The following is a 21332-nucleotide window of genomic DNA, read 5'->3' on the forward strand; positions in this document are numbered from 1 at the left end:
GAAACGCTAAGCAACGACCAAGAAAACATATGTGAATAAGGGGTAACGATACCACTAAAGAAAAGTTACTAGTGAAACCGAGAAGCGCGTTTTAAGCGCCATTGAGAAAATAACGGAACCATGCCCGATGAAGAAGGGAAACAAAACCAGTCAACGTGATTGAGCGAAATAGATATGATTAGTATCAAATCTTGCAATTGATGCCTTGAACCATCTTGTGACTGCATACGAAAACAGAGAAACAATAACTGTTCTGTATATCAACTCTGCATTTCGGCAGCTCGTCAACAACCAATATCCTGGGCGTTTGGTTTAGGGGTATAATATCCGTTTCGCATTGAGAGAGTCCAGTCATTCAGTGAGTAACGATTACGGAAGGTCGCCGGTTCGATTCCGGCAACGTCCAAGCTTTTTGACTCTTGTTGTTATATGGGAATGCTTTTCCCAACATTTCTTTTTTTTCTTGCTGAATCTTGTTTATGTTCAGTTAATGGTAATGGTTAATCGGGAGACTGCACTATACTTGATCCGACCTCCTAGGCTTGTTATGCATGTTTCGCCCGGATGTGTCATGGCTGCATGGACGTTTCTTATGGACCAAAGTGCGACCTGCATATCCAATGTCGATTGTTTCTAATATTACTGCGGCTAATGGGCCAACAAGTCTGGTTGTCTTCGCAGCTTTTGGCAATGTGGTTTTAGCCAGCGTCCACAAGTTTAATCCAGTCAGGGTCACTCAATCGCAAACAAATCATTGAGTGAGGGAGTGGTCAAGCGATTAAGGCTTCATACTACAAATTGAAGGTACGCCCATCCAGTAGGCGACGGCTAATTGTTTACCTGGCTAGCTGTACCCACCGATAACGATAAGGATTTTTATTACCTGCCGATGTCGGAAGACGCGGGGGAGGTGGGCGAAATTGACTAACACTGATTTTGACTGATGCGATTAATGCGACAGTCGCGCGACGATATTAAACTCGCAGACTTGACTGATTCTGCGACTACAAAACACAGAATTTGACCAGCGCGGAGACTTGACAATGGAGAACGGTGCTACAACCAACGGGGTGTCGGAAAAGTCGCACTCTCCGTCACAAACCTACCTATCCACAAGAGGAGATGATTATGGGGTATGAGTCTGCCATGCCAAGTCAACTCAGAGAACACGGAATACTGACAGTCAATTGACTCTCTGCGCCCAACAGCTCTCGTTCGAGACCGTCGTGCTAAAAGGTCTTGCCGCTGATGGAGGCCTTTTCCTGCCCGAGGAAGTGCCCACAGCGACCGAGTGGGTACGTCGATGCCTACCCCTTGACCCGTTCTCCGTATCGAGTGTTCGCAGCTCGCTAATGGCACTCGGATGATAGCAAAGCTGGAAAGACCTGCCCTACACCGAGCTTGCCGTCAAGGTCCTCAGCTTGTACATTTCCCCCGCGGAGGTACCGACAGAAGACCTCAGGGCGCTTGTCGAGCGCAGCTACTCGACCTTCCGATCCAAGGATGTTGTGCCGCTGGTAAAGCTGGAAGACAATCTCCATCTGCTGGAGCTGTTTCACGGGCCCAGCTACTCATTCAAGGACTGTATGTTGTGGAGTCGGAGATTATAAGACGCTATATCGGTCAAAAATTGGACATGGAGCTGACATATTCTCAAAGGCGCATTGCAATTCCTCGGCAACCTCTTCGAGTACTTTCTGACCCGGAAGAATGAAGGAAAGGAGGGCAAAGGTATGATTAGATGTTTTCTTGCGCAGACTTGAGTACAAATATTCAGCATCCGAGGAGAGATCTTTCCCATAGCTGACCATCACACAGACAGGCACCACCTCACTGTGGTCGGCGCAACAAGTGGTGACGTAAGTTGACTGCTTCACGCCATATACCCTATTACTCACTGACTGTCTTCAAGACCGGATCGGCGGCCATCTATGGTCTTCGCAACAAGAAGGATGTTTCCGTCTTCATCCTACACCCCAAAGGGCGTGTAAGCCCCATCCAGGAGGCCCAGATGACCACGGTGCTGGATCAAAATGTTCACAACCTCGCCGTGACCGGCACGTTTGACGACTGCCAAGATATTGTCAAGGCCATGTTCAACGACCCAGATTCGAATGCGACACTGAAGCTTGGTGCTGTCAACTCGATCAACTGGTCAAGGATATTGGCCCAGATCGTATACTACTTCCACTCGTACTTTTCTCTGGCCAGGGCGTCACCGGAGACGTTCAAGGTTGGCGACAAAGTCCGCTTCGTGACACCCACCGGGAACTTTGGTAATATCCTGGCTGGATACTTTGCACAAAAGATGGGGCTGCCTGTTGACAAGTTGGTTGGTAAGTCGGCATTCTGCTGCCATCTCGCCACTTGAATCTAGTATGCACTAACAAGTAGCTACAATATCCAGTTGCGACAAATGAGTAAGTTATCATGACATTTATTTGCAACACAAATTCGGCGCTAACCTCCGTGTTTTTTTCTTTCTTAGGAACGACATTCTTGACAGGTTCTGGAAGACGGGTCGTTACGAAAAGAAGCCTGCGAGCCCTGAGGAAGCCGCAGGTGGTCTGCCTCAAGACGGCGTAAAGGCTCACGAGGAGGGCTGCAAGGAGACCCTCAGCCCGGCCATGGACATCTTGGTGTCAAGTAACTTTGAGCGAACATTGTGGTTTCTTGCCAAGGGTATGATCGCTTTTACTTTCTTCTTTCAGGCAACTCTAACACTTTTGTCACATTCAGAGTTCGCTGCCACGGCTGGCCTCAATGACGAGTTCAACAAGAAGCAAGCGGGCCAGGAAGTTGTGGCTTGGTACAAGTCCCTCAAGACTACAGGAGGCTTCGGTCCAGTCCACCCTGAAATTATGGAAAATGGCCGACGGGTCTTTGAGAGCGAGCGCGTGAGCGACAGCCAGACCCTCGAGATGATCGCAGATATGTACAAAGCCACCAAGTACGTTCTCGACCCGCACTCTGCCGTCGGTGTTGCAGGGGCCAAGAGGTCAATGTCGAGGGCTCCGAGCGTCCCGCACATCTCGCTTTCTACGGCCCACCCGGCCAAATTTTCTGGCGCCGTCGAGCTTGCGCTCAAGGACGAGAAGGACTTTGACTTTACGAAGCAGGTCCTACCAGAGGACTTTGTCGGACTGGCAGAGAAGGAAAAGAGGGTGATTGAGGTGTCGGCGAACTGGCAGGAAGTGAGAGAGATTGTCAAGAAGCAGGTCGAGGAAGATTTGAAGGCCGAAAGTAGTGCATAATCACGAGGCGGAGTGCAGTAGAAAATGGTGTCGGATCAGCATCTAGATTTGCTTCCTAGAGACATGCAAACGTTTACTTATTCTGGACCCTGAATGCATAACTGAGGCTTTGGATGCGGGCGGAGTTCCCCGCAGGGTCTTGAACTGGGGTTGCTCTGTGCATAAGCAGGCGGGTAGCTGCAAGCATATTTTTGCATGTCGAACAACCGTGTGAGCACGAGTGTATTGGTAGTGGACTGGACCTTTGTTGTCCATGTAAACGTTTTGAGAAAAAAAAAAAAAAAAAAAAAAAAACGTGCTACCCTGGACAACTGCACATTTCCTGCAAGACTTTATACTAGTTCTACTGCTAGGTCGAAAACACTCAGGCACATTACACCTTGTCAACATTTCAAATGCAATGGCTACATGACACCCGTCTAATGCTACAAGCCTTTTTTTGGTCGTCCTATCTCCTCTTGGGAAAAGCAGACGAGGTCTTCTGCACCTTGGCGGGCGGTGCCGCGGCGTCGACGTCGCTATCGTCCTCGCCTGATTCATCATCTACATCGTCAAAGTCCACCTCGTCATCATCCAGGGTCTCCGCACCTGCCGCCCGTCGCAAGTCGTTTGCATCGTCCATATCTTCGTCCTCGTCCCCTTCGTCAGAGTCCGAATCGACACCGTTGACGGCCGAGATGTCAAACTGGTCGTCGTCAACCTCGGCCCTCGCATCCTTCGACTGGTCCTCCTCACCCTCCACGTAGACAACATTCCTTGCCTCGGTGTCCTCCTCGTTGGAACTCTCCCTGGCCATGGCGTTGCGGCTGCGGCCTGACCGACTTGCTCCCCTCCTCAACTGCATTTGCGCCTCCAACATGTCCAGCTTCCCCTTGAGCACCAGCAAGCTGTTCAGACCTCTTGAGCGCTCCTCGAGGACGCGGTTCAGCTCGGCCAGCTTGCGCTGCAGGTCGGGCTGCGCGGCGAGGGCGCCACCGTGCGCGATCAGCGTCCACTGTACCCAGCTGATCAGAGTGGAGGCGCGTCCCGGTCGCCGGTGCATCCTCGATGCGAGGCGGGTAAGCAGGCTTGCGGCAAGACCAGAGTCGAGACGCTGGATGGTGGCGCGCACGGCATTCAAATCAGTAGTTTGCAGACACGACTCGAGCAGCTCCGTGTCGTCGGAGCGAAGCGCTTGGGTGAGAACCGTGCCGAGCGACTCCAGCGACGGCGGGGCGACTGCCTGGTGGGGTGCAGTCGCTAATGAGGAGCCCTGCTGTTGCTGTTGAAGTGCTTCCTGGACATCGACTGTCCTGTTGCGCGCGAGCTCGCCAAAGGTAGGGGATTGAGGCTCCGAGTCTGAACCAGGGGCATCTTCTGGAGTGGCGGCCTTGCCGTTTGGTAGCCGCACAGTTTTTGTGTCTGTAGAGGAGGGTTTCGCGGGAGTTTCTTGGTTTTGTGATGCTTGTTCGGTGTGCTTCTGGTTCTGATCCGCCTCACCAGTCGACATGTCGTCCTCCTCGTCGTCGCTAGAGTCGCTTGATATTTCAACCGTCTCCTGTGACGGTATACCCCGAGCTTCTGCGACCTTTCCTGCCGTAACGGCCGTCCGCGACTCGTCAATCCTCGTCTTGAAAGCTTGCTTGGCGCTTTGTTTGAGGACCGGCGGAGCCAGCTTAGCTGGCGTTTTTCTTTTGGTCGACATCGTAGATGATGATATGATTCGGTGGCGGCTGAAAATACGGGAGGAAGACTAGTGGGAAAGACAAGTAATGCAGCTTTGGCGCAGCCTTGATAGAGCAGCTGTTGTTGCTGCTGCCTTGCTGTGCGAACTGTTAGGTTGTGATGGAATTGCCAATGGCCTCTCTCGTATGCGGTCAACAAACAAACCGTCCAGGGAAATTTTTTTGAAGCTCCGAACTTTTTTTGCCCGCCCAAAAAGACCCACCAAAAAGGCGGGCAAGACGGATTGGCGAGCAGCGGGATGCGATAGTCTGAGGTATGGTCTGTGCACGTACATGTTGCGCGATCAAAAGAATTCAATTGCGGGGCCTCTGAAGATGATTGCGATGAGCACGTGATTCTCCAGCCAGGCTTTGATCTGCACAGTCACATGATACCTCATGTGAATGGCGCGCCCTTGCCATCCATGGGTATAGATGACTCATCAAACCAAAAGAGTCGGAATCGTCGGGACGATTCATAGTTGCAAAACTTCACATGCTGCCGCATATAATTGGCCCGAATGGTAAATGGCAAAAGTCCGTCGTCAAGCCACAATGGTTGGGCTTGTCGGAGTTGGGTATTTGAGAGTTTATCTACAAGAGTCCTGGCGTGGACTGGGCTGGAGCAACGCGCCGGCATGTCTTGTCCACTTGTTTGTCCACTCGCCCACTTGTCCACCTTACTCGAGGCAAGCGTGTGGTGTCCTTCGAACTTGCCTCCATCGGCTTCCAATTTCCCAAGTTCCTTCTTGTTTGTCCCGCGCCCGGCTGTCCACCCACGTCTCAGTAAGACCCACAACTAACAGTGTGATTGGGTGCACCATCTGCTCGTGCAGCCGAGACCCTTGCTAGCGCGATTTCCGTCTGAGGGAACCATGAAAAAAAGCTCTGGGAGGCGCGGCTGGGGGGGTTCCTACAAATAAGATGTGGCCCCGAATCCAAAAATTCCGCAAATTTACTTGCAAAAAAGTCCTTTGAGATTTCCCTTTTCTTTCTGCACCCCCGAATGCCTCAGGCACCAACACAACCAAAGCCGTTGCACGCACCAACCACAACTCGACCGCATCAGCAGCCTGCCCAATCACCCAGCGCATCGCACCCAATCAGTTTCTGCGACACGAAACAACGCGTCGCCAGCCGTCATAGAAACTCAGATTCGCATCGCATTGCAAGCATCAATCGCCAACTCGACGAAAACTTTTTGTCACGTGCGGTGATCAGTCAACATTCAACTGCGAAAGATATTTATTTATTAAATATCTATCAACTGCGACCTCTAATAATAAGGTCGTGATCTTATTATTTAATAGGCTTCAAGGCGTAAGTTGGCTTAGCTTTCATAGTCGCAAACCTAGTGCTGCAGTTTTGAGCATGCCTCCATCCTCTGCACCTGCATCCTATACTTCACGATGCATCAGCCATCAACCTACCATCAACGTCCTTTTTTTGTTATTCTATCATCCCGCACTCCTCATCCAAAACATTCAGAGCACTTCTCGAGATGGATTGCATATCATATTTCAATCCACACCGTCTTCAACCAGCTCTAATTTGGTCTGGTCTGAAGCTGTGGCGCGCTTCCCCGGCCAGCTGCGGGCAGCGATGTCTTCCCTTCCTCACCTTGGACGCACGGACCATATTGCGACCGAAAGCTCCAAGCTCCAGTAGAGCAGACAGAAATTGTCCACATGTCACCAACGCGACAAGTGTCCTGGATACTCCAATCAGACCTTTGGGCGATAAGGTTCGCTTCTGATCAACCCGATATCTTTTGACATCATATTCCTTCAATTCTATACTCTGTCTCGGCGCGAAGTGTCATTGGCAAGAGTTGTCGCCTCAGCTCAGCTCGCGCGCAAGCAATTAAAGCTTGACATTGCTGCCCAGCCACCGGCAATCGTGCATCGAATCGCGGCGCAACGGGCCATTTCATTTAGGTCACCAAACAGTCAGACGGTAGCAAGTGCAAGCTTCTTATGCATCGGGGCTAGCCGTCTTATTTTGATACCGCGATTGGCTGCCCTGATTGATCAATCTGGATTTCGGTCTCTTTCAGTTTCACCTCACCGTCGTTGTCGCTGCGCCGGCCGCCCCGCTTTGTTCTCTGTTTGCGACGGAGGCCCAGCATTAAGGCCCTTAGCTGTCCTCCCAACTTGCCTATTCAAACAATTCCTCGTCGACCTGTTTTCTATCTGCCGAGTACAAATAAGCTAAAAGGCCTTTTTTACGTTAGCTTCCTTTGATGCTTCACCTCCCGGAGTAGGCCGTTCACTCCAGCTCCGAATGGCAGTCATGGCCTCCCCTCAACCAGATTCGACTGCTGTCGACCAGAAACAAGCAGTCAAAATGGCGTCACTTGGAGGCGAAGACTCAGTTGCCACCAGCAATGGTGTTGAAGGGTAAGCCACGCCGCGAGCGCTAACCCGAGCGCATGCGCAGCCTGCTTTTACTAAGCGCATCCCCTCTCATTCCATCTTACCTTCACCATGCTTGACATAGGGCGCAAATCCCCCATCCGCACGGTTAGATGCTAAAATTTCTTTTTGATTAGACATTCCCCGACGCAGAATGGTGTCAAATCGTCTCCGGAAGCTCAGATAAAGGCCACGACGGATTCAGCGACAGAGACCGATGCGGATACCGCCAAGCTTTCATCCAACCACGCTCAGAACTCAGACGCATTCTCCTCGAACAAGTCGATCACAACCGAGCCTACGATACCAACAACGGATGACACAGAGATGAAGGCAGAGGAACAGGATGACAAGTCAAAGTCTGAGGCTGAGGATAGCAAAGCACCTGCGGCCAATGGAACGACTGCAAAATCCGCCGAGGATGACGTGAAAGACGAGTCAAAGTCACCGAGAGAGGAAGAGGAGGCCAAACCAGCTGCTGAAAGTTCAACAAACGAACAGCCAAAGTCGAACGAGTCCGTAGAAGATGCTGCGGAATCCAAGGATACCGAAATGTCAGAGGCACCGTCCACAGCACCAGATGCGAAGACAGAGGCGAGCGGCGTCGTTTCTCCGAAGTCAGACACGAAATCTGCAGCTCCAAAAGCAACCAAGGAATCAGAAGAATCGTCAACCACAAAGACGGGCGAGGCTAACGGTACAGAGGACAATGTTGCCCCCGAAAAACAACCAACCTCGACCGACTCAAGCCTGAACCCTCCTAGCATGTCGAACTTGGCTATTGATGCATCGCAGGATGCCAGTGTTGCTGAGAACCAAGACACTAGCATGACAGAAGCTCCATCGCAGACCAATAAGGTTGCCCGTGAACGTGAGGATGACATACCTGACGAGCCTGCAGCCAAGCGTGCGAAGACCGAGTCTCATGCGACTGAGCTCGACGGTGAGACTGTTACAGCCAAAAAAGACTCAGAAACACAACCCCAGGCCGACTCACAAAAAAGCTCAGCAGTTGCTGCCGACGATAAGTCCGAGGCAGAATTTGCCGAGGCAGATGTGGCGCCTTTCGCCTCGGAACCCATGGACGTTGATCCTGAGGGCTGGGAGGAATCCGCTCAGAAGCTGGTACCGAAACCCATTAGAGCCCTACCTGGAAGCATCATGCACCCCACATCCTACGATAAACCGATTTCCGAATTTGCCAATCGCGAAATTCGAAGGGCATTGGGCAGTGTCAAAAAGACCAAGGCAGGCGGCAATTTCAAAGATTCGGTTGCAAAGCTTTGGCCCGTACTGGCTGAAAGCTACAACAGCAAGGTCAAGAAGCCAATGGATATCGGACTGATGGAGCGCAACCTGCGCTCTGGAGTATACAAGAACATTGGCGAATTTAAGGCCGATCTCGACCTTCTGGTGCTAAACTCATACTACTTCAACGGCGCAATGCACGATGTCACTAAGTCTGCCATCAGCTTGCTTGAGAGCGTCCTTTACAAGCTTGTAGACACACCACTGGACGAGCTTAACAAACCATCGTCGAGTCAATCGAAAGCCGCCTCCTCGACAAGGCACGCAGAACCTCGGGCGGCCACACAGCCTAAACCTAAGCCGGCCCCCGCACCGGCAAAACCGCCCCCACCTCCTGCTGCTCCTGTAGAGAAGATCGTTCAGGGCCCTATTCACGCCGCGCCAGCGGCAAGACGGGACTCGAAAGATGACGACCGGCCGAAGAGACCGATCCATCCGCCGAAGAAGGAGTTTGGCTACGACGGCAAAGGTTCCAAGAAGAAGAAACTCTCCCCCGACCTGAAGTACTGTGATGACATCTTGAAGGATCTCGCGAAACCCAAAAGCCACGGAATTGCTTGGATCTTTGCGAAACCCGTCGACGAGACTCGTGACGGCGCTCCTGGCTACTACAGCATCATCAAAAAGCCCATGGACCTGGGGACGATGACAGCAAAGTTGCAGGAAGGCAAATATCGTAGTGCGGCCGATTTCAAGGCTGATTTCGACCTGATGTTAAACAACTGCTTCACATTCAACCCCGCGGGCACTGATGTGCATGCACTCGCTCGCAACCTCGAGGCGTACTTCCAAGACAAGTGGGCCGGCATCGATGCATACGTCGCCAAGCATGCGAGCAGAGCCCCAGCCCGTCGAACCTCCGCTTCTAGTCCCAGCGCGGGGATCAAAGACGAGTCGGATGACGAGGGCCCGGCTAGTGAGCCGGAGCCTGAGATACCTGCGGCACACCTGGATCAGATTCGTGAGCTCAAGAAAAAGATTGATGCTGTTGATGCTAGTATTACAAAGCACAAAGAGCAATACACCGAGGAGGTGGCAAACAGCGCAGACCCGTCTGACACATCAAAGCTCGACATTTTGATGTCCATCATCCAGATGCTTAACAAGGATCTTGGAGACAAGAAGAAGAAGCTCGCCGAGTTGGAAGCCAGCACGCCTGCATCCAAGCCAAAACCTGCCGCCAAGGCCAAGAAGGCTGCGGCAGCTGGCAATGCACTTCCGAATAAGAAGGCGGCTGGTGGCAACAAGAAAGCTGGTGGAGCAGGAGGCAAGAAGTCTAGCAAGCGTGTCATGAGCACGATTGAAAAGGAGGCGATTGCCAACGGCATCAATGAGCTGGATGGCACCTATCTCGAGCAAGCTGTCGCCGTCATCAAGAAGGACACCAACCAAGAGGTAAGCAGAATTTCCTCATCTCATTTGTTCAAATATTCCCTTTTTGTCCATTGTTCTTTAGTCTTTGGTAGATGTTGCTCCGCAAGTAGAAACCTTGTGCTAACGTCAGTTCCCATGTAACAGGAGAATGGCGACGGCGAGCTGGAACTCGAGATCGAACAGCTATCGAGCGATGCGCTCAACAAACTCTATGATCTCATGTGTTCGGGAATCAAGGGGTTCCGAGCGAATGTAGAATCGATGGTGAGGAGCGCTCAAGCAACAGCTCCACCGCCGGCTCCAGCCCCAGCAGCTATCGCCGGACGTGGACAGAAGCCCAAAAAGAACAAGCCCATGGGCAAGGGTGAGCAGGAGCGCAAGCTTGAGCATCTCGAAAAGCTCAAAGCTCAGTACACTGCGAACAAAGGCCGACAAGGCAGCGGCAGCCAGGAGCCGCCGGGTGCGAATGAGCTTGCCTCACATGAACCCGCAGATGAAGAGGAGAGCGAAGTCAGCTCTGAGGAGGATTAGGGAGCTTACGACGGTGATTATGAAGTCAGCACCTCTGAGGAGGATTGAACGAGTTCCCGGGATCTCGATCAAGCCTTTTTTTTCACAGGACACCAACTACGCGGTGTTGGCTCTGCTCCTTTAGATGCTCTCTGCATCGCGATGCCGCCTGTTAGTACCCACCCAACAATACTATGGGGCTTGGGGCTTCCGATGGATCGCTCTTTGAAGAATGTCAGTGTTTTGTACGCGCGATAAAACGTTGCACCATGAGGTTCATGCAGCAATCGGCGCACTAGGAAGATATTGGTTTCCGTGGCCTCGGCCGATCGTGGCTCTGGCCCACTCGCATGGGGTTTTGAGGCTAGGAAGATAGCCATTCCTACATGTCTCTGGACTCGTTTCAGTCGAACTTTCTTAGGCGCACCAAAGGCCTTTGGAGATGGGCTGGGGGCGCACAGCCATGATTGGCTTGCGCTAGGGAGCAGGAGCTTATTTAACGCAGCATTGGATTTCCTTGCATACTTGCAGCGGAGTCCTGGCGTCTCAGCAAACCTCACCGAATACAGCGACCACTTGACTCTGTTATTGGGCGGGACTGCTGTTTACATTTACCCCCCCTTTTTTTTTAATGCATACGGGAGTCTGGCCTAGGGTTTTGGTCGTGCATGGCCATGTTGCTTTCGAGGAAGAGCCACGCATAACAATACCGACATGACACAGCCGGTATTGGAAGAGAGGCCAAGGAATGGGATTGCTTGACATTTGATGGTCAAGCACCGCTGTTCTTGAGCGCTTGCTCAACGGGCCGGGGACTCGTTTGCGCTTCGGAATTCTGTTGATGATTTGGATTGGTAAAATGTGGGACAGACGCAGGGAGGCGCCCCGTTCGGCGATTCTCCATCGTTCGCTCCAAGGGTCCCTTTTATCGAGAAGCACCTCGAGCTTTTGACAAGTCTTTTCTTCGTTCAAAAAGCTCCCCTTTCTGGCGGCATAAATTGAAGGAAATCCTACCCTCACTTGAGGCGCTAACGATGACGTCGTTATTTTCATCTCTTCATGTAAAATACTTAGGGGCAGGGGTGTGGGTTGGAATGGTGCAGAAAAGCCAAAGCCTGTGTCTTGTGTAATACTTTTGTTTTTCAACCCGTCTCTAGTCCACTTGAACTGATCCTTTGATGTGTGAATTTTCTGTGATCATGTATGCCGCGTAAAATGTGACGATTGCCACAAGCCATGTGAAGGCGAGAGGAGTGGCCCAGGCTGAACGTCGTTGCTGTGGTAGGGCGTTACCCAGCAGCCGTCGGAACCGACTTTGTGGCAGGTTCGATACATGTGATTTCGCAGTTGCTCGTGCGTGTATGTGCCCGGGCGCCGCCGAGGCTCTGCGACCGTCTCTGGGCCTTCGCTCGATATGCCATGTATCCGCTTGGAATTCTGGAGGGGGTTCTGTCGAAAATGGGTGGTCTAATCGAATCGCGGCGGGATAGAGTATCGGCTCGTCGAGGGTGTGGAGGAGATAGCGCTCCAATCTTTTTTTTTCTTCCCCTTACTGTGTCGGTCTTTCGCCCCCCGGGGGTGGGTTAGACAGTAAGAGAAAGAAATGGATTGCATTCGTTCGGGGAAAACACAAGGCGGGCGGGTGCAGTGGGTGGAGGGGGGGAGCCAGCGGCTTTCTCTGGTTTTTTTTTTTTTTTTTTTTTTTTTTTTTTTTTTTCTTTCTTGTTTAAGTCTCCTCAGATCTTGTCCCACTCAGTCTTGCTTCATGCGATGAACTTGTCATTCCTCGAGAAACTTTCGCTCGACTGCGGTGCGACTGTATGTGGATGTGTTTGGCAGACTGGGGTGGGAGAAAAAATGTCGATTTTGAAAGGATGTTTTGTGTTTTGTGTTTTTTTTCTTCTTTGCTGTGCGTGCCTAGTACTTTATCTGAAGCATGTACTCGTTAGAAAATGGTCAGAGAAGGGGGGAGAAAAAAAATGAGTGCGTGAATAGAATATAGTAGCAGCTGTTGGAACTGACCATTCAATCTTGGGAAAAGGAGCGGGGGGACGGGAATCGCACATTCCAAAGGAATGAATGTGGGACAGTGGTCGGATAGGCGCTGTGTGCTGAGTGGATTCAATTTTAGGTGGTTTCTGCACCAAAGGACGGGCGGGTTTTGGTAGTCAGAAAAAAAAAAAAAGAAGAAAAAAAATAACCGGGAAGAGGCATGGCGCTTCAATGCTCTGCTCTTAGGGAGAGAGATGTTGAGATGAAGAATTTGTAGTTAGGCAAATTAAAGGAGTGTTTTCTATATTATACGAGTAGTTGTCCTGCGGGTTATCGCAGTAAAATAGAATGTTTCTTTGAAGGCGATCTCTCAGATGAATATGCCCATACAGAAAACCTCTAGCCTGCGCTGAATTTTGGGTGTCACGCTGGGATTTTTGACAATGAGGGCTGGCAGGCAAAAGGATTGGTGAGCCAGCAAGGTCCTGCTTTCGTTTTAGCTTCAAGCTTACAGACAAAATTGTGGGTCTTCGCTTGTATTTGATATTTGTTCACTGCTAGACTAATACTTGGGTACATATCTGCAGACACCATTCAACCCGAACCCGAGGATTGGCTACAACAGGTCACCATAGGAACCTACCTAGATCTGGGTGGCTGGTTCGTTTTGTTTGAACCGTTTCTGTTGTTCCTAGCTTCCCTTTGGGCAGTTCGTTGACGAGGCGAAACTACTGAAAGAGTCCATGCTTCTGTATAAGGCTGTAGATCGGGGAATAAGGAAGCTTGGTAACGGGGACATGCCCGTCTACGCCAGACCGCTGCTGACTTGATGTTATTGGACCAAGCGGACGTCCGGCGTTCGATGACGGAGGCCTTGAACGCTAGGGCAGCCACAAAACATATAGCTAGAGGAGACAAAAAAAAAAAAACTCGAAGGATTTTGAAAAACCGCTTTAATTGTTCAGTACTTTGTAGAACTTGCAACACAGCTGCATAGGAACAGCACGCCTCGATCTCACCCCTTTTGAAAACCCCATCTAGACCTAGATACGCAGACTACACGAAGAAGAAAAAAAAAAAAAAATGCTCGGCCGAATCCTGCTCACCGTCGACTGCATCGGCCTCCTGTTTGGTGCAGTTATAGCCGACTGGAACGAGACTCATGTCTACAACTCCAGATGGCCTCCACACGCAAAGTAAGTTGGCCGAGTTTTTGCCTAGATTAAATACTGGGAGGGCTTTAGCTATCGCCAACCTAGCCAGAGCTTGGCTTCATGGGATTAGGCTCGCACGTCGACTGACTAGCGGCGCCTCGCAATTCGATAACGATTGTAGATTCCACAATGCGCAGACCATCAGCCTCTCGGTGATCCTGGGTCTCGCCACGCTCTTCCTCACCTGGCGGCCGTACCTGCAAGACACTGCGGGTCCCAAACGGCTGAGTCCTGAGCTGGCCCGGGACTCGCTGCGCATGGCAGCATTCACGGGGTCAATCTACTGGATCGCCGGGCTGGCAGCCGCCTTCTTCCCGGGGACCAGCGGGCTCGACCCCGAGTTTGGAGGGCCCGGGTTTCCCCAGAAGTGGCTATTCATGGGTTTCGGTGCCTGTGGTCTGCTGGGGGGCGCAGTGCTGTCTTGATGCGATGCTCAGAGTGTTGCAATTGGGCACCTGCTTCATCAAATATTGGGAACTATCTACATGGGTCAAAAAATTAAAATAAAAAAGGCCATCCCGCTAGTCCAGCAACGAACGACATTTGGACATTTTCCTAAGCCGCGCAAGCCGTCTTCACTTTGGTTGCAGTTTTTTATTTCCGAGGAAGACATTTCCGAAATTAGTCGGACGTGAAATCCCTCCTTCCATTTTTGTGCCAAGGTAGTGTGGCATGAGGTCATTAAGTTTGTCTTTTTTTTTTTCGGCATGTGGGCGAAATGTGCTCAGTCTTTGATAGAAGAGGCCGCGTAAGTTGGCGGTTCATGTGTGCAGTGAAGTGTTACCAGTACAGCCCCCGGAGCTAGCGACCTTTTTTTGATAGAGAGAGATACGATGGGTGTTAATTCGAGTCGCTGCAATGAGAAATTAGACTCTGCAACACTAATGTCGTTTACAATGACCCTTTGCGTTTGAGTTTGTCATGTCTGTCTATCTATACGTACTCTGGTTTAGCATAGGTCGACAAATAATGATTCCTACATAGTTGTTCAATGCCTGAGGCGGCGAGAACACCAAGTCCGGCTTCAGGGTAACAGTAGTTAGTTACACGGTGGAAGGCGCAGGAGCAAGGAGATGGCGGCCTGTGACCCACCACCCCTTTCCAGCAACCTTCAGCGAACGGCACGCTACGGTAATTTCCCGCCTGGGCTGTTGCGTTGCGTCGTGCAAATACGAACAATGGAAATCCGAAGGAACAGAGAGACAAAAAAACCAAAAAACCAAAAAACCAAAAAAAAAAAGGGACAACATCACCGAAATGCGCAATGCTCCCCAAACTTGACAAGGATGCATCTAGTAACGCGGACAGTGGGCGGCAGCGGCAGGCCATGCATGTATGATATGCAACCTCGAGCATGGAAGCAATTGTCGATTCCCTTTGTGCGTAACGGTTCCGCTGCCAAGCACTCAATTAATTGGACCCTTCAATTGATATCATGTGCCCCAAGAGCTTATTGTTTTTGCCTATGGTCAGAGAAGTAGATCATATACCGTGCTCGGAAACTTTTTCATCATGGGCGGCTTACTTGAGCGCATCGAAGGTGGGTGAAGGATGATGGTAAAGAATCAGTATACTGACTGCACTTAACTAGCTCAGTATTTTACAACAGACGCTGGTTTTTGATCACAGTTTCGCCGTTACTCTTTTCACTTTTGGTGCATTACCAAGTACAGATCATTTCATCGATGCAAAGTTGGGGTTCATTGAGAAAGAAGCATATATCTATCCCTCAGGTCAACCGGTTTCAGAGTGGTTAGTGGGTGCTGTCGAGTTCTTGGCTCCCCGTTGATCAAACGAAGCCAGGCTTGAGGAGTCGCCACTACCCCCCCTCTGGCTTGGCTGTCAGGGTCGTCGACCTGTTAGGGTGCCATTGGCGTTCCTGGCTTGGCTGGGTTGGTGCCTACAGCGGAGCGCGAGTCTACTCCACCGGCCTCCCACATCCCCTATCTTTCACTGCCGCATTTCGCGGCTAATCGTCATCTCGTCCTCCTTGGCCACCGCCGTCATCACACCTTTTTTCTTACCTCCGGTACTCCACCTCTTTCACTCCCCGGTGAGCTGGAGCCGTCCCGCTCTGGTAGTGGTACTGTTTGGAGACTATTGTTTTCCTGGGTCATGATTCCCTGTTATTTAATTTTTTATCTTTTTTTTTTGATTTCTTTACTTTCTCTTTTCCACTGCCCAGTTTCGTGTTTTCTTCTTCTTTCCTTTCCTTAAATATAACTTGTATCGATCGGATCTAATCCAGGCTAGCCTTGCTAGTCTCATCGTTGTGGGAAAGCTCAATCAATACGCTACCAGAACAGACCCAGGTATATCGACTTGGTCTAGCTTGACGACGCGTACGACACTAAGAATAACTCCTGGACGACGTTGGCTTAGCTCGGGCTGTGGTCACTGCCTCCGCCCTGATTCACACGGATTACAGTACTTTGCTTCAAAAGTCCCCTAATATAACGACAGGGTCCCCATACTTTGCCCTTTCATCCTCATGTTGCCTTGGGATTCAAGGTGAAGCCATCACTGGGCAAGCTACCCTGCCGCCGCCGCCATGGTTGCCATCAATGGCTCCTCACAATACCAGTACATGTCCCTGGACGGACAACACAGTTTCTTCGACCGATCTGGCTGCCGCGCAGTGCTTGGCTGGCTGTCGAGTCGGGTGTTCCGCAGCGGCCACAAGCTGATCCTTCAGACGATCGCCTGTATAGCTGCGATTCTTCTCCTTACGCATTCTCTACCGCAACGCGCCTCTGATGTCGCCTTGGGGCGGGGATATAGCGAATGGATCGGATGGGCTAGGGGCAAGGCGAGTGAAGCCGTCGGTGACTCGAGTGAGGCTGCAGGCCTCAGGGTTGTTGTCTTTGGCGCAAGCGATATAGCCACCCTTCCAGATATCAAGAAGGGTGACATGGCATGGCCCGAGGTCATGTGCGAAGAGGTTGGTGATCTACTTTTTCTGTTTACATGCCGAGCTTTTTTTTTTTTTTTTTCTTCTTTTTCTCCTCTCTCTCTCTCTCGGTTGCGCTGCTGCTAACAAAGTTACAAAATTGCCAGTTGGAATGTACGACGTACATATCGTTGGTGCCGAAACCGCCGACGCGGTCATTATCCTCCAACAGCCTGTACGCTGCCGCCGTGGACCAGCTTGTAAAGGCTTCGCCCAAAGATAAGACCTCATCGCCAGGCCGCGATTACTCGTTCTACCCGGATCACTTTCCCGTGCCATGGCACGTACCGGACTTCAGCATGCAGGTATCTGAATTCCTCTCTCGACCAAAGCCGAAGAAATCTCCAAAGGAGACGATTTGGGTCTTCAACTTCGGTCACTGGGATGTTTGGAACCTGGCGGCGCTTCCTCTCAGAACCAGCCAGGCTGTGGTTGACCAAATGGTCGAGGATATCATGGTGAACATCGAGAAGCTTTTCAAAGCCTCATCCAACGAGGCGTCTATTGCATACTCCAACTTCCGAGCCCGGGACGACGACTCGAGACCAGATTACCTCCCGAAGCTGCGGCAACCTGCCGTGACAGTTGGCGACGGCGCCAAGGCTGTCCCCGACCAGCAGATTGGCGAGCCGTTCCGCATCATTGTTCCCATGATTTTCGACGCAACCTTGACGCCGGGGTGGAAGACGGAGAGGCCCGACCTGCCACCTGCGCACTCCAAGGCCGAGCAAATGCGAAATGCCGCAACGTTGACGGAGCGCTGGAACAACAAGCTTCAGAGTGCCGTCGAAGACTGGGTGAGGACCAGTGATGCGGAGTCTGCGCTCCAGGCGGAAGAGGAGGAGGACGACGACAACGAAGAAGCACCCCAACCGACGACAACATCTCAGACCGGCGCTGACACGGCTACGTCAGCCACAGCCGCGCCTTCTTCGGCAGTTCCTCTTATTCGGGACGCAATAATCTACGATCTACAAGAGTACGTGACCGAGATGATTGCAGAGCGTCAGCTTCGCGATCACGGCTATGTCGATCAGAATGGCGTCGGGGGGCGCCCTGAAGAAAAGATGTTCCACGAGGTTGTCTCTCCTTGTGTCAATACGACCATCAAAAAGCCCAAGACGATCAACACTTCATTGGCACTGCCCAAGGAAGAACAACAAGAAGAAGAAGGAGAAGATGAAGAAGACGAGGACATGCCGAACAACAGACGACGTTCGATGCGGGTGGCCAGGGACGCAGCCAACGACAAGGACGAGAGGCCTTCTCAGTCCAGTGGCCTGTGCAAAGATCCGAACGAGCATTTGTTTTACGACTCGCTATCCCTCTCATCCCGTGCCATCGATGAAATTGGCAAGGAGACGGCGGAGCTGGTCGTAGCAAACATGACGCTGCGGGGATTTTGGTCGAATCCCTCATGAAAGCTTGAATTGCTAGCACATTGTTTCCTTGTGTTTTTGGCCATCTCATTTGTTTAATATTTGGTTACGAAGCATACATGTAGACGGGCGGATCTAGCATCTCTTTTCGAAAAAATCGAAGCGGCCGTGTGCAAACCCGTCTACATATGGGATTGGCGTTTTAGGGTGGGATTTTGGGTTCTGGATCAAAGGATATTCGACAACATACGTATATATGTGTATATACTTTTTTTTCAATCTCTTTTTGTCATTTGAGATGATTCTTGACTGGGCGTATCATTGGCAGAGTTTGGGGTTGTTAAGCGAATACACTCTGCTTGAGCAATGAAGGGCCAAGACATTGACGGTGTCGCGTGTCGATTTACCATAGTAGGAAACAGAAAAACACATGAACGTGAAACGGGGCCAGCAATCCACGTGATCTCGCCGAGTATTTAGCCCCACCTTCACTAGTGTAGCTCTCGCTTCTGGGCATCAGTTGGTAGGATCAGTTTGTTTATGTTTACAGCAGTCGTTTATAGCAATTTCTCATCCAATAAGTCGTCACTTTGTCGTGAGAAAGCAACCTCACAAGGTGACAACTTACAACCACGGAAATAATGAGATTTTGCTTGCGCTGTGCCGTCGCAGAGGATTTGAATACTTGGAAAACTGTTTTTCTTTTTCTTTTTAAATTTGATCCCCCGAATTGCTATCTGAATCCCTCATGAGTTGAAGTGGGCACTACAATCTACAAGAAGCTCGGACGGGATACCATTGCACCCATCACCCTTATCCATTCGGAGCAAGGAAAAAAAAGAAAGATGCAGGACCTCTTCCTGACCACTTTCGTGAGGGGCGGCGACGACTTTGAGCGAGCCTGCGCGGTCCTCCAGGCCGTAGCCAACATGAGCGGATGGCACAGCCTGCACCGCGTCGTCTTCTACAGCGGCCCGCTGCCGCCCAGGGGCTTCCCCAACTCGCGATCCGCCCAGCCCGTGAACCAGGCGCCCGGCGCCAAGCCGTCGCCGCAGCAGCTGCAGCAGACGGCCGCGCTCTGGGCCTCGCTGAACCAGGCCCTGACCAAGACGTCGTACATCATGCAGGCGCGCTACGAGGTTTTCAAGGATCGAGATTTTGTCGGAGTGTTGAATGAAGCTGATGCCTCGGCGGCGGATGGTGAAGCGTGAGTCTGGTGTTGCGCCCTCGTGACGCTGGGCTGGACTGCAGAGCTGACTGACTTTATTTTGGATTCTTTCTTTCTTTTCTTTCTGTGCGACTTTTTAGTGAGCTTAACAGGTCTACTGGGACTCTGCGATGGACTGATCTACCCATCAAACAACCCGATAACAACCCCGTCACCCAACGCAAGAGGATCGATATCACAGATCACAAGAACCTGATCGCAGTCCTCAAAGACAACAACCACACGTAAGTTGACCAACTCATGCAAGCGTCCGACCTGTCATTTTCTGAGCTGACACCAACGGCCATGTAAAAAAAGATACAAGAGTGAGGCGATCGAGGAGTCTGTCAGCTATTACATCGACAGCGTGGAAATCACCCTCGTCCGGCATTACAAGCTTCCCGACTCAACGCAGCCCCTCACCAGTCTTCCAACGTGGCCGTCCCTGCAGCTGGTCGACCCCGCGGGCACCTGGATGCTGTTCCTCCGGATCACAGTGCATGAGGAAAACTCGTATGACAAGATCAAGGAGGCCCAAGAGGAGCTGCAGCGAGTCCGGGATCAGCTCGGAGGCGTCTTCGAATTCAAAGTGTACGATAGGAGGGTTCACGACACTCGGATCATTCAGCAGGCCAGTAACATGCCGGCGCCGCTTCCACAAATACAGAGAGCTAGGGGTTGATTTGATATTTGAACCTGTGGCGTTATCGAGAGATGCTTTTCTCTTTTTCCTTTGGTCATGTCTCATGCTCGTCTGAGGGTTTTAATGACTGGGAATCTAAACGAAACGAAATGGAAACCGAAGCGAACAAAAAAGACTGGAGAAGTAGTTGGATGCGACCCTTGCCGTGAATCGCGTCCAATATTGCAATTTCTTTCTGTTATGGTCAATGATACCCGCTCGTCTAGTCTAGTAATACTAGAAAAAAATTTCCATAGTCGTCATTTTTTTTTTTTTTTTTTTTACTCTGCCGTCACTGTACAGTGCAAGAGTCTCTGGTACGCCGGCCCGACACAACGCCAGGATGATGATGACGCCCACCATGTCCCTGGCCAGAGCAACATATCTCGGTCGCATGCGGGCCGAAACAAGCTGCGCCGAGCTCCAGGACCCTCGCCTTTCGATTCGCCCAGCCCTGGCCGTACTCTGCAGTCGCGTGGTAGATGCAGTAAACGCTCTGGTGGTTGAGAGGGTTCGGCAGGAAGCTGGCGTGGCCGGGCCCGTAGGGGCCGGGGCACTCGCGGTGGCTGACGAGCAGGGGCGTGGGCCTCTTGACCCAGGCGGCGGGATCGAGCGGGTCGGGGCCGACGAGAGCCAGCAGGGCCAGGCGATACTCGCTGGTCCAGCTGCCGTGGGCAGAGTAGACGATGCCGCGGAAGACGCCGGCGACGTCGAGCCAGGTGGGGCCCTCGTTGACGCCGCGGCGGCCGCCGTCGGGCCGCTCCCACGGCAGCCGCGCCTGCGAGATGCAGACCAGGGTCTCGGGCGCCGCCTCCTCGGGGCTCCGCATCCGGATCAGGAACAGGTCCTGCTGCGTGTCGGAGCGGTCGCCCGGCGGCCAGCCCGACCAGCAGCAGTAGAGCTCGCGGCCGCCGCCGTCCGGGCTGAACACGGTCGCGTCGATGGCCCACTGGTCCGCCGGCATGCCGCGCACCGGGCCCAGGAACTCCCAGTCCGCCGCCACCATGGGGTCGTTCTGCCCCGCCGCGCACCGCAGCACCGTCGTCCGGTGGCCCGCGTTGCCCTCTTCCGGCGGCGCCCCGCACGTGTACACGTACCACCGCCCCGCCAGGTAGTGCAGCTCCGGCGCCCAGATGTTGGCCGACCACGCCGAGCCCGCCGCCGGCTGCCAGATGATCGACTTGGCGCAGCTGCCAAAGTCCTCGAGCGTCGGCGACGACCATATCTCGATGCGGTTGTCGAGCGTGAAGGTCAGGTAGAATCGGCCGTTGGCTGCCACGACCCAGGGGTCGGGCGTGTCGACGTCGCAGATTGGGCGGTTTGACATTTTTTTTTTTTGTGGTGA

General features: G+C 52.1%; 7 protein-coding genes across 7 annotated transcripts; 5 read left to right on the forward strand and 2 right to left on the reverse strand.

The window, feature by feature from the left end:
• Positions 1-1043: 1043 nt before the first annotated feature.
• On the forward strand, positions 1044-3254 carry PpBr36_00599 (uncharacterized protein; the record flags this gene model as incomplete). Its single annotated transcript, XM_029887791.1, has 9 exons — positions 1044-1133; positions 1209-1295; positions 1371-1584; positions 1660-1731; positions 1819-1859; positions 1913-2336; positions 2408-2420; positions 2489-2682; positions 2740-3254. The coding sequence occupies 9 exons, from the start codon at positions 1044-1046 to the stop codon at positions 3252-3254; spliced, it is 1650 nt and encodes a 549-aa protein (XP_029752581.1).
• A 448-nt stretch (positions 3255-3702) lies between these two features.
• PpBr36_00600 (uncharacterized protein) lies at positions 3703-4938 on the reverse strand (the record flags this gene model as incomplete). Its single annotated transcript, XM_029887792.1, has 1 exon — positions 3703-4938. The coding sequence occupies one exon, from the start codon at positions 4936-4938 to the stop codon at positions 3703-3705; it is 1236 nt and encodes a 411-aa protein (XP_029752491.1).
• A 2302-nt stretch (positions 4939-7240) lies between these two features.
• PpBr36_00601 (uncharacterized protein) lies at positions 7241-10584 on the forward strand (the record flags this gene model as incomplete). Its single annotated transcript, XM_029887793.1, has 3 exons — positions 7241-7356; positions 7509-10074; positions 10198-10584. The coding sequence occupies 3 exons, from the start codon at positions 7241-7243 to the stop codon at positions 10582-10584; spliced, it is 3069 nt and encodes a 1022-aa protein (XP_029752492.1).
• Positions 10585-13638: 3054 nt separating this feature from the next.
• On the forward strand, positions 13639-14194 carry PpBr36_00602 (uncharacterized protein; the record flags this gene model as incomplete). Its single annotated transcript, XM_029887794.1, has 2 exons — positions 13639-13751; positions 13891-14194. The coding sequence occupies 2 exons, from the start codon at positions 13639-13641 to the stop codon at positions 14192-14194; spliced, it is 417 nt and encodes a 138-aa protein (XP_029752493.1).
• Positions 14195-16320: 2126 nt separating this feature from the next.
• PpBr36_00603 (uncharacterized protein) lies at positions 16321-18140 on the forward strand (the record flags this gene model as incomplete). Its single annotated transcript, XM_029887795.1, has 2 exons — positions 16321-16710; positions 16827-18140. The coding sequence occupies 2 exons, from the start codon at positions 16321-16323 to the stop codon at positions 18138-18140; spliced, it is 1704 nt and encodes a 567-aa protein (XP_029752494.1).
• Positions 18141-18943: 803 nt separating this feature from the next.
• On the forward strand, positions 18944-19987 carry PpBr36_00604 (uncharacterized protein; the record flags this gene model as incomplete). Its single annotated transcript, XM_029887796.1, has 3 exons — positions 18944-19305; positions 19407-19550; positions 19624-19987. The coding sequence occupies 3 exons, from the start codon at positions 18944-18946 to the stop codon at positions 19985-19987; spliced, it is 870 nt and encodes a 289-aa protein (XP_029752495.1).
• Positions 19988-20279: 292 nt separating this feature from the next.
• On the reverse strand, positions 20280-21314 carry PpBr36_00605 (uncharacterized protein; the record flags this gene model as incomplete). The annotated part of the gene is made up of 1 exon (XM_029887797.1): positions 20280-21314. The coding sequence occupies one exon, from the start codon at positions 21312-21314 to the stop codon at positions 20280-20282; it is 1035 nt and encodes a 344-aa protein (XP_029752496.1).
• Positions 21315-21332: the final 18 nt, after the last annotated feature.

Source organism: Pyricularia pennisetigena, chromosome 2 (genome assembly GCF_004337985.1).
Source record: "Pyricularia pennisetigena strain Br36 chromosome 2, whole genome shotgun sequence".
Taxonomy (NCBI): Eukaryota; Fungi; Ascomycota; class Sordariomycetes; order Magnaporthales; family Pyriculariaceae; genus Pyricularia; species Pyricularia pennisetigena.